We start from the raw sequence: 12,452 nt of genomic DNA on the forward strand, positions 1-12,452 counted from the left end.
ACCAAGAAGGTTGAAGCCGTGCAAGTTGGATCAAACTCTGTCCATGGAGGGAGCCCGGATGTTCATCAGTTTGCGAAGATAGTAGTGGTTGAACGCCGGGGACCAACGCCTCACCCTAAGAAGCACAACTTATGAGTATAGATAGCCAAGATAGATGGATATATAGCTGCCAAGTTCATCCCGCTGTATCTATTTTGATTTAGACTAGCTTTTCTTTTTCTCAGTTTTATCTTTCTCTCCCTAGGCTAAGATAGGAGAGGAGTGACCAAACTCCATAGATCATAGCTAGTAGTGTACTACTTTCCAGCAGCACGTCGTTGAGAAATTAACCTCAATAAAGATGTCACATATAGCATCTTTTCAATTTTGTAGCCTGTATTTGACTACTGATTTTTCAATTTATTTAGAATTTTTTTTGAAGGATTCAGGGGTATCCGATCCATGGCGTTCTCTTGAGTCCAGAGAGTATTTGACTACGGAATTCTCAATTTATTTAGAAAATTTTTGAATATGGAAGGGAGGAAAAAACTAGAATTTTTTTTTTGAAGAATTGATGGATACCCAAATATCCAATGCGTCCTCAAGTCCATGTTGAGAGGGAGATTGACAACTGATTTCTCTAAGATTTTTCTAAATAAATTAGAGCCTCTTAAGAGGGGGATAAAAAAAAGTTGAGAGTTGGTAAAGAGGGGGTCAAAGTGCGCGAGCCCTTTTTGCCCCCCACAAGAGAGAAATAAGTTCACTTTGGGTCCCTCTATTTTTTGTCCGGGTATGATCCGTCCCCCAACTTACGAAAACCGGGCAAACGTGATCCCTCAGCGGTTTTGGCTGGCGTGACGCATACGTGACTTGTTTGAATAGGTCTTTCGTCCCACGTGGCATTGACGTGGCGCTTACGTGGCAATTATATCTAAAAAAAATAATAAAAAACGTGGCCCCACATGTCAGCTGCACAAAAAAATAATTTTAAAATTGTGGGGGCCATGTGGGCCCCACGTGTCAGTCTCACTCCTCTCTTCTTCCCTCTCCCTTCTCTCTCTTCTTCCCTTTCCCCTCTCTCTTTCTCTTTCTCAGGCAGAGGACGGCGCGGGTGGGCGGCGGAGCAGGCGAGCTCCGGCGGCGGCGGTGGCCGTGGTCGGCGCCGCCGCTCCGCGTGAAGGCGAGCAGCGCGGCGGCGCCCTAGACGCCATCGACGCTGCCATCCATGTCGCCGCCGCCGACCACCCGGACGCCCTCCGCGCGCGCCGGGACGGCATTGCCAAGCGCCTCTACACCGCGCTCGTCATGCTCCCGCCGCTGCTTGCCGCCGCTCCACAAGCCGTCTACGCCGCGCTCTCCCCTCCCGACGCCGTGCTCCGTCTCCTCGCCTCCCTCCCCTGCGCCCCCAATTCCTTCATGCTCAACACCACGCTCCGTGCCCTCGCCTTCTCCCCCAACCCGGCCTCCGCCCTCGGCTTCTTCTCCCTGTCCGCCGCGACAGCGGCAACAGCAGCGGCAGCGGCGGCTCGTACTCCCCTCACTCCCTCCCGGGCACGCGCGTATGGGAAAGGGGAAGAGGAACGAAGGAGCTAGAGCCGTGCCGAGCTCCCTCCTCTCCCGCCGGCGAGCTAGAAGGGCGGCGGACGGCTAGGCGAGCTCCCTGGCCTACCGGCGAGCGCGCGGGCGTCGCTCCCTCCTCTCCCGCCGGCGCCACACCTGTGCGTCAGCCATCCGTGTGCGGTCCGTGCGAGGCGCCGCTCCAGGCGTGCAGGCTTCCACGCGCCTCCTTCCTCGCTCGCCGTCGCCCTCCCTTCCACTGGTAAGTGATTCGCTCTGCTCCATGTGCGTGAGTGGCTTCGAGTTCGAGATGGCAAATTTGAGTAAATTCCGGAGCTCTTGAACTTTTGAAATTGGTTCCGATTCTACGTGCCTTGTTCTTAATCGAGTGTGGTTTCAATGTACGCGTGTGTTTCTGGAAGTTCGGTGGATTGGAGGAAGGGAATTGGTTTGAACTTTGAACTAACTTGGAGTCCCTCGGTTGGATTTGAGCATCTGTGATGAAGCAGTGGAGAATCGCCTCATAAATTGCTTGTCTATGTTTGCATTGCGGTGATTTGAACCTTGCTGCTGTGATTTCAGTTTGGTTATTAGGCGATCGCAACATAACCCAGTGAAGCAATTCTGGTGCTGCTGTTTGAATCCTCTAGCTCTGGATTGTGGTTAACTCTTCCATTCTGTCGCATTTGGCCAACTGAATTGCCTGTTCTGTTTGCGTTTCTGCATTGCAGTATGTGAATCTCGTTGCTGTGAACTCAATTTGGTTTGAAGTGATCGATCGTGGTCACAACTTAATCCATCTGTTGCGCAAGAGAGAGATGGCCGCCTCTGCCCCACGCGCCTCGCGTGCCGCCGCGCACGCCATCGCCCGCCGCCAGCCATGCGCTGTACATCGCCGGCGCCGCCTACCGCCGCCGCGCCGCCCGTCGTGCTGGACGCCGCCCGGCGAGAGGAGGGAGCAGAGAGATGGGGAGAGCTGGAGAGAGGAGGAAGAAGAGGATTGGATTTGATCATTTGGGAATGACATGTCATTTGGGCCCCTCCATATTTATTTTTAAATTATTTTTTCTATGGTTGAATTGTGGGACCACGATTTTTATTACTTTTCCAATATACAATTGCCACATCAGCGCCACGTGGAACGGAGAACTAGTCTAACAATCCACGTCAACCAAAACCACCGAGAGAACTTGTTTGCACGGTTATGGAAAGTTGGGGGACGGGGCGTAGCCCGGATTGGGCGACAAATAAAGAACTAAAGTGAACTTATTCCCACAAGAGAAGGCTCCTCGTCTCCTTACTACGTGGAAGCCCGCACCTGTGGCTAAAGCGCAACCCAAAGTACACTCGTAAAGCGGTGCGAGAACACATATACACAGCCGCCTCCCGCCTCCCCCCCATTTATATCCACACTTGCAAACGGGCTCGCGAATTATCACGATGAACTCCGCTAAGTGGTAAGCTCAGCATGTGAGAGTTATTTCTGTCCACAGACCCGCGACAAGCACGCGAAATATCACGATGACTGCTTTAAAGTTAGTGGGCTGTGCGGGGGTAAAAAGTTTATTTTCTCTGGGGCCTTTATTTTTTTGACATGGGCTCTACCGACACTGACCCCGGGAGCAATGCCTGCCTCGGGTAAACTTAGACCCAGGACGAGAGACTAGCGCCCCCACGGATATCCGACTCGTTACCAACTCTGCCCTCCAAAGAAGCTGGAGTTTAAGGCCCGCGCTACCAGGCCCGGCGATGGAGACTCCGGGGCGCACTCCTTTATCCTGGGGGACGCGCTCCACGGCGAGCGGTATGGTACTAAAAAATAATAGGGTCGGCGGTGAAAAAAGGAGACGTGCCACCGGAACGGTGAGAGAAGCGCTTCCCCTCTCCCCTCCCAGTCCCAGTCCCATCGCGACATCGCGTGATGAACTGATGATCGCCCCAGTTTCAGATTCCAGCACTTTGGTCGCAGTTTCAGAAAACCAGATGTCAGTTCAGACTTCAGAATTCAGACCGGAAGACGAATATTGGTATGATGAAGAGAAAAGGAATACGTTCTAGCTCCTCAAAGGCTCAAACCAGCAAAGATCAACACAAACTAATTTTTTTTTACAGATAGCAATGCAATCCAATGATCCATCACCCCCTAGGCTACACGCTATTTATACACCTCTTCACTCCTCTTCTCGCTCACGGTACAGAGTTACAAGCCACTGACAAAACCGACAAGCCATCTTACCTGCTACAGGACCAACAAAAAAGAAGAAGCAGGGTATACATATATGGCGTGCAAATCAGACACTTCGGTGGAGTTACAGATAGATTTCGACCGACTTCAGCAGCGCATCAGAATTTCAGAGATTCTTCAGGAGGTATAAGAAAAGGGGATGCTCAGAATTTCCAGCAGAGGAAGCCCTTATTCCAGCCACGGCGCCGCTTGTTTCGCCTCCGCTCCGCTCTCGCCATCCTCACCGGGCTGCTGTTCCAATCCCACTGTAACCTGTTCATCCACCAAAGCAGCACATACCTCCCAACTTTCAGTTTTGAGACAAAAGTTGTTCATGAACACAAAAGAAGGTTTAAGTTTATAGTTGTAACATGACAGAGTGGATGAGGATGGATGCTTACACTGGAAATGCGAAGGACCGGGTGCTTGTCGTGCTACTATCTGACCGGATGGAGATGTTGCCAATGTGACCAGAGGTCGACACTGGGTTGCACATGATGCTAGGCCCAAGAGAGCATGGCTCAAGGGGATACCCATTGCCAATCAGAGATTTTCCCTTTGCATTATTATCAGGCACATCTAGTTCATCCACATGAGTGGAATCCTTTTGCGCATCGGTAGAACTCGTGCTAATTCTGCCATCGTTTGTTGCGTCTGCGCAGCTCTCTGAATCTGTCTGGTTGAAATCATGCACATCAGTAGCACCATCGTTGTCAGAGTTCTTGTTGTTCATCTGCCTATTTGCATCACTGGACTCTACAACATGAGGTGATGAGGATGTGGCCACTGCATTTTCATCCTGTGGATCCGCTATCGGCTCGCTGGTGAAGCTTTCGGGGTGGTCGTTGCTCTTTTCGGATGGTTGGACTTCTGAAGAACTACTTGATGTCAGAGCATCAGGCATGGCTTCTGCTGTTCCAACTTCGTTAAATTGTTTGGAGCCAATTAAACCGTCAGTAGTCTCAGCAGTGGACATGGGTTTATCTAATGCTGCGGTTGCATCATGTCTGTCAGATATTGTTGCTGATGAACCGTTGGTGTTATTGATACTTGATACGTTGCTAGTAATAAGTTCATCAGTTTTTGATGCAGTTGCAACATCATTGCAGTCATTTGTGGAAACCTGCAATGTGGTGTCAAACCTGTTTGTCAGTCTAAAAAACCAATCTAAGGATGATTGAACTTCTCATAACTATATAATTCAAGTTATCACCCAAAAGAGTAGGGTCAGGTAATAAAAAAATAATAATGACAAACCTGGTGATAGTGGTAATGAGAAAACAAATTTGATTACAGATTAAGCCAGTAACTTATGTGGTTACCTGTGCAATAGCCTCTTCATGAACAGGGGGCATGTTTTTTTCATTTATTGCAGAAGTTGTGCTTTGATGCTGGGTCTGGGATTCTTCTGCACTTTCAAGTTTAAGTCTTTCCTTGGATTCTTCTGCACTTTCAAGCTTAAGTAACTCATGCAAACTTATTTTCTTCTCACTGATATCACTAGCAGTATCCCTGCTTTCAAGATCACATTGTTTCTCCGTGTTATCGTCAGCAGCGAATCCAACAGGTAGGAGAACAGTTTTTGGTTTCTGTCCATGTGCATATTTTTTAGCATCACCTTTCCCCCCATATGTTAGATCACTATTCGTGTCTATCATTAGGAAATCAAAATTTGGTGGTGACTTCTCATCTAACTTTTTTTCTGCTGAAATTTTCCGATGCGGAAGTACTCCTTCATCGATGCAGACATCCTTGACAAAATTGCCACCATAATCAGAAGTAACAACAGTATCTGGCAATTTTATCTCCAAAACATCCTTGTCGTAAGAAACATCATCATGTACTACATGTCCAGTTATATCTATCATATCTTGTGTTGGATTTGAGGCTTCTACCATTTTCCCTATCAAAACCCAGCCAATCACTTTTCTCGTATACTTCTGTGTCCAGTTTCAGTCTTTCAGACCAAATGTAGCTATCAAGCTACCTCCATCAGAAATTTCACCGTTGTCAAAATTTTCATCATCTGTCAAGCCAATACAAAAATATCAAAACTTTCACAAGGCAAAAAAATATATTTTTAAATAAATGTCATGCTAGCATACCAAGTTATCTTTTTTGACATATAACCCAAGACTGACTACTAATACACGATGAAACATCATTTGGGCAAATCCTACAGAATGGAATGTAAATTCAACCTAATTAAGATCTCTAGCATTGTCCTCTTCCATTTTGGTTGCTAAATCACTTTTAATCAGTTATAAGCATTAAATTTTCCTGTAGTGACTTGTGACTGCAAACTGCCATCTTCCTAAAATATAGTATATGAAGACCATGATAGGGACAATTCTCCCCCCAGTCTGAAACTCTGAACAAAGAAGCTGGTGGACTGGTGGTAGTCTTGGTGGAACCAACGTATATATAAGCATAAGACCACGTCAAGACATTGATTTTTCATTATGAGTATCATGCCTTCCCACTTAACAAATCAATTTTTGACAGGTAGAGCTGCAAGGCCTGCAACCGAGATCGATCGAGACCCCGAATACACACAATTGGATCCTTTTCTCACTCTTAAGAAAAGGCCATATCCCCTTTCAGTGTCCACAAGTTGCTGAAAAAAAAATGTAGACTTTCATTTTGATTGGGATCAAGTTGAATTTCTGCATTATTATTACTAAAAGTGGTTTTCAGTTTTTGTAAACAGGCTACAGCTATGGAGTCAACAGAGTAGGTTTTAGGTAGTGAATAATCAGTGTTCGCAACTAACGATGAATCACTTGCTGGATATCCTAATTTTTAAGTAGCAGTTGACTACCCTAGCTACTCTCAACACAGCAGTTGACTGCACAATTTCTTACAGCTTACAAGAACAAAGAATATTGGCACCCTTACTAACCAAGCAAAGTTAACTTGAAAGTAAAAAAATAATCCTAAATTTTATCCCAGCCACAGTGATGTATTGACCGTACTAGAAAACAGTTGGTGTTCTTACCTACTGTGAGTAGACAAGGGTGCAACTGAAAAGGTCACCTAGTTTCACGATATAGATGCAGATCTTATGGAGAAAAGAATTGCTTATGTCCTGCATGCGAAAGAGGTATAATAAGATGGGAACAACGGTTAAGCAGCAGCAATATGAGTTCTAATAATTACATTGAATGGATAAACTCGAACAACTTAATATAATCAGAAAAGTTACTGCAAGTATTATTTTTTTCTGTGGATATTGACAATATTACTAGCAACAAGGAATGCTGATTATTATTATTATTTTTTGTAAACTCCATGCTCTCGCATTATGTTAACAAATCCGGTCAAAATAAAATGAAGAAAATTAACACGAAATCTTGAAAGCTGTCCTGACGACAAACTGAAGCATCTCACGTCCTTTGCATGAGCTAGTAGTAGCCTAGTACAAACCGCAACATCAACAGAAAAAAACATACACAACAAGCATACTCATCTCCAACACAAAATGAAGAAACGTACGGTTTAAGCATGCTAGGCATATTAGATTTTTCCCAACAGATGGCCTCGAAAATACTACCTCGATCGAAAATCGAAATAGTTGTTTGTGATTGTAACGAATTCTCCTTTCTCTCTCTGGAAATTAACATACAGCCTCTACCATCTGTTTCAGACTTCAGATGAGGGAAAACAAACGACACTGCAATCTATTAACCCAAAATTTTTCAAGATTTAAACTTCCTGTCCAATTATTTAAACATATTTTTTTCTAACATAAAACTGCCGGTTTATTTGCATGATACGGAGTACGGAGATGCGCCATCAATTGGTGCTTCTCCTCGTCCTAGACATACAGTACAATACAGACACTGTCTCCTACTACTCGTCAAGAACAGTTTAGAACACATTACGCAACAACAAAATACGCAGAAATAAATCAAAACAAGAATACATCGATCGGGTCTACGGCCACAGATTCAAGAAGCTGGCAGGAAACGAGAGGAAAAATTAATGGACATTAACTACATGGAGCAGGCGTTGTCTGCAGCTAGGTGGCGCCCTCTCCCCACACACACCGCAGTTACTACGGCACAGGCCGGCAGGCAGGAAAGGGAGAGCTTAACCAGCAAGCATGAGGAGACGCAGGAAAAAAAAGAAGAAGAAAAGATTGCTGCTTTGATCTTGATGAAATTCATATGAGATGCTCATGAACAAAAGTTTTTTTGAAACTATGTTGCTTTTTACTCTGTCCAAGCCCACATCAGTTTTTCTTTTAAAAAAAATCAGAGTGGAGTAAGTGAGTTTGACAAGAGAGAAATTTACAGTAGATGATGAGGAAAGAAGAATCAAAAGCACCAAGAACTCATCAACAGAAGATTAGAACGAAAGATATGAGCATAGCGATCAAAAGAAACGACGATAAGAGAGAGAGAGAGAGAGAGAGAGAGAGAGAGAGGAAAGATCGAGAGCAAGAACTCACCTCAAGTTCAGATAAACTCGGCAACTAATTCTCTTCTCCTACCTCCTCTTCCAAAATCGAAAGAAACGTCAAGGAGAGAGTTTGCAAGCAGCAGAGGGAGAAGGAAGGTATGAGTGAGCCTACGGGGGATCGCAGGAAGCCTAATGAACAAGGAATTCGGAAGTGAAGGAGAAAAAAAAAATCTGAACGGAAGCATGGACACTTAAATAAAAGGCATGAGGGCGCAGAGCTGTGCAATAAATTCGATCGATGCTCTCTCTCTCTCTCTCCTCCCTCTTCCCTCCCTCTCTGGATGATGGATGTGTTGTGTATATTTACAGGCCAGTCCTTGGATTGCTTACAACACAAGTTGCTGGGACAATTTGTTACAAGTGTTCCAACTTTTGTGGTTTGGCCCTAGTGTGTAGGGAGTATTTTCTCATGAGTTTTTCAGACCAGGTCCGATTCAGTTGGGTACTTGTATGTTCATGTTCACTAGGAAGAATAGCATTTTCAGGTGTCAAAACCTTGTGACCTGAAATGTCTTTGAAGCACACTCAAAAAATGACTTTAAAGAGTATACTGTAAAGAAAAAAAAGTTCATTTTACTCCCTCAAATTATTCCACCAGATCACTTAACCCCCTAAATTATTTTTGGCTCATTCGACTCCCCGAACTATTGAAAATGGTTCAGCTTGCTCCCCTAACACTATTTCTCTTTTTTTTTTCTCTCTATACAAATCATATTTCGTAATCAAAATTTGGTAGAATATAGATGCATTTAGAACTTACATATGAACTTTTTTTTTGAATTTTTCTAACTATTTATATAGTTCGAAAGCACTTAAGACTGATTTAAACATCAAAATTTTAAAGCTGAAACAAGCATCCACGAAAAAATTCGAAAACATTTTCAAACTTTAATAATGGTATTAGTTATGGCCTAAAAAATTTCAACTTAAAATACAACTTGTATTAAGAGTAAAAAAATAGAAATGTTATTAATCAGTAAAGTGATCCATTTTTAATTGTTTAGAAGGTAAACTGAGGAAAAAAAAACCTAAGGAGGTTGAGTGATCCATTGAATTAGTTAAGAGGAGTAAAATAGACCTTTTTTACTGTTAAAAATAATGTCTTGGTTGCGTTGGAGAGTATCGAAAAGTAACAAAATTCATATTTAGCGAAATAAGGTTTATGTGGCTATATAGATGGTTCTTTTTAAGCTCGGTGAGAAATAGAGATGCTTTTTTATTTAACTTTAAATAATTATTCTTCTATGCAGTATAATTATTTTTACCATACAAAATTTTGTGTAGGTTATGGATACTCCACGGTGCATGTTAAAATATGAGCAAGTAACTTTTGAACTTATTTTCTAATTTCTAAATGGGAAAAATATTTTTCGCACTAGGCCATCTGAAAAAAAAACTCTAAATTTGACAATGTTGATAGTTTAAGCTGAATTCAAAGCACTTAAATGTGGGAGAGTTGTCTCTTAGGAATATGTGACGAGATGCTAGATTACTACTCGGTCCAGAAAAAAAAAAAGCAAATTCTAGCTACGAATCTGTATACGCATATGTCCAGGTTCGGATTGGATTTTTTTAATGGGACGAAGAGGAACATAATTGATGTTTTCCTAGCATGTTCTTGAGTAGCATATAATCCATTTAGTATTTCATTATCCATTTCCACTCAGTGGATTTTCATCTTACAGTAGATAGAAAATAAGATGATGTTGCATTTTTACTTCGACTAATATACATAATGAATGTATACAGGTAAGAATGTTCCTAGCAAAAACAAAACAAAACAAAAGGAATGTTCATAGCATAATTCTGTTGGGATTTTCAAATATATTACAATATATAGGAACCAACTTATGGATCTGAAATTCAGAATTTTGAGACTCACTGCTTCCGATAACATTTATTTTTGAATCAGAGGGAGTATATATATCATAGAGCATATCGCGTATATAGAATAAATATTCCATTTTAAGTAAATGAAACTATATCTAGTGAATGTCTGGTAATAACATATTATGAGCAGGGCATTATTGAGAAATGGTAGATAAGTCAAAGGAGAGAAGCATTAAATAGAGGAGGAAATGGCGAAATCAAACCAGCAGTAGAGGACAGCTCTCCCACATTTAAGTGCTCCAAATTCCAAACCACCTCTACGGACCCAAAATTTATTAGACATACTGGTACCAACGAAGCATTTCTAGACAGGGAAAAACTTTTAAAATTAAATAAAAAAGTACCAATTTGATTTTTTTGCTTCAATTTCATAGTAAACGATGTAACCTTTTCACGTAAATAGAATCCTAATTCTTGCTATTTGGAATGGATCCAATTATATTGAGTCTAGCTTTCTTCTTCGAGCTAAACTAATGACCTTTTTGCTATGAAAATATTTTTTTTCCTTCGAACAAAACTAATGTGAAGTCCTTTTCATCATAGTTTAAGACTGGCAAAACAAATATTGGGGCAGATGTACTGACTGTGAGGTTTGTGTCACTTGATAAGATGTTAGCGTGCGAAATAATATACTCTACACATAACAACATGTCACGCTACTACTCTTACATGTTTTGCATCATGGTACTGTGTAGTAAATGTGGTACTAGAAAGGTACATTTATTAGTTTCTCCAACAGTCTGTTTTTGGACAAAGTTTTGTTTTTCAGTCTAAAAATGTGTTGCTTTCTGTAGCTGTTTGTCACTAAAACATATCAAAATTGTCATCTGAAAAAGACAAAAAAATTGCAACACTTTGTTTTGTAAAAAAAAATTTAACAAGAATGTAGTCTTCTTTATAATAAAGAATACACCTTAGTATATTTTGACCGAAGTTTTGGAAATTTTGACCGAAGTTTGGAAATTTTAACCACATAACGACTTGCTGCAGTAGCTGGAAGTAATTTGTGGATTATCTGAAATTTTATTGGAAGCAATATTTGTTTATTTAAGGTGGGAAAGTATAAATTAAACTTGACAAGTTCATTTCCAGTAATTGATTTAGTATGTATCTTGGCGTATTATTCTTTCCAAGGAAATTTTACAGCCCAATTAGTGTGTATCATCTAATGAAAACCTATAATCTTCAGAGAGAAATTTTGGTCTTAGATTGATTGGCAATATTTCATCATATGAAATTTTGATTGATGAAAGCCGTAGAAAGAATCTCTGAAAAAAAAAAGTTTTGCTATATGGATCTCATTATATTACTACAAGATAGAGACAAGATGTCACCAAAGCCAAGCAAGTACTCTATTGGCAGCTCGTCTGCTAAATTACAAGCCCAACCATGATTTGAATTTTGAAATATTTGATAAAAAAAATAAATTTTGAAATATAATTTTAAATATATCTAGTTAGTTTTCATCACTTTTCTATTATTCAGTCTTGTTTCTACAACGCTAAGAGTAGAAGTGTAAAATTTCTGCCTTAAAATCGTTTTTGGCTGCTACTATATTGACATACTAGAAATGCTAGACTCTCGAAATCAAGAATTAAAACATTAATGAAATGCATATACACAACACCATCAAGCTAAGCCATCTAAACCACATCCTGCCTTCCGTTAGGTTTCGTCCGATGCTGACCAACACTTGATGGCTCATAAGTTTCAGGAATAGACCGCCCAACTAATCGAAACATTGAACCGAAATATTTCAGCTTAGCTTGCACACTGACGACCTGACAGGGATGCAGTCAATTCGGCAAAAATATGTTTAATTCAATTAGCCAGGTCATATGATCTGACTTGTGTTTTCTTATATATACAACATGAATATGTAGTACACGAATGTTATAATATTGTCAAGGGACAAACGCTAGAAACCTGGCCTGAGCTCACTAGATTTGATTCATGAGATAGTTTTCAGTGACAGTGCTACCATATTACTATATTGCTAACTATGTTCTGTTTCATCCGATAGATCTTCCTTTTTGAATTCCCATATCTGAATTCCGCAACACTGCCTACTCTTCGTTTTGAAAGCAAACAAAAGAGGAGATAATCTTAGAAGGATCTTTCCATGTGCGAGAGCCATTTGGCCAAACTTAATTAAGCAGAGTGCATGTTCTCATGAACATGGGATGCGCTTCCTGTTAGCTAAAGTAAGATACATATAAGTGCAAGTAATTAATAAATTGTATTGATTCAAGTGACTACTCTTGTATGATATCTGATCTTGGGCTTTGTCCATTCAGAAGGGCAATGTGTATATTTGCATTGAATGGAAAGAGACTCA

General features: G+C 41.4%; 1 protein-coding gene and 1 long non-coding RNA gene across 3 annotated transcripts; one reads left to right on the plus strand and one right to left on the minus strand.

Moving 5' to 3' along the window:
* The first annotated feature begins 1,015 nt into the window (after positions 1 to 1,015).
* Positions 1,016 to 2,615, plus strand: LOC112937814 (uncharacterized). Its single transcript, XR_003240398.2, has 2 exons — positions 1,016 to 1,798; positions 2,268 to 2,615. It is a non-coding gene; the product is annotated as an uncharacterized lncRNA (long non-coding RNA).
* A 1,008-nt stretch (positions 2,616 to 3,623) lies between these two features.
* On the minus strand, positions 3,624 to 8,377 carry LOC9269114 (uncharacterized). 2 transcript variants are annotated; one of them, XM_015772098.3, is made up of 5 exons: positions 8,214 to 8,377; positions 6,759 to 6,848; positions 5,083 to 5,786; positions 4,162 to 4,883; positions 3,624 to 4,033 (listed from the first exon to the last, which is right to left on the minus strand). In XM_015772098.3, the coding sequence occupies exons 3-5, from the start codon at positions 5,656 to 5,658 to the stop codon at positions 3,925 to 3,927; spliced, it is 1,407 nt and encodes a 468-aa protein (XP_015627584.1). In that variant the 5' UTR covers positions 5,659 to 5,786; positions 6,759 to 6,848; positions 8,214 to 8,377; the 3' UTR covers positions 3,624 to 3,924. The 2 variants fall into 2 exon arrangements, with proteins under 2 accessions (XP_015627584.1, XP_066163845.1); XM_066307748.1 differs by having other exon boundaries at positions 5,083 to 6,377.
* Between the last annotated feature and the right edge of the window lie 4,075 nt (positions 8,378 to 12,452).

The sequence above is a fragment of the Oryza sativa genome, chromosome 2 (assembly GCF_034140825.1).
Source record: "Oryza sativa Japonica Group chromosome 2, ASM3414082v1".
Lineage (NCBI taxonomy): Eukaryota > Viridiplantae > Streptophyta > Magnoliopsida > Poales > Poaceae > Oryza > Oryza sativa.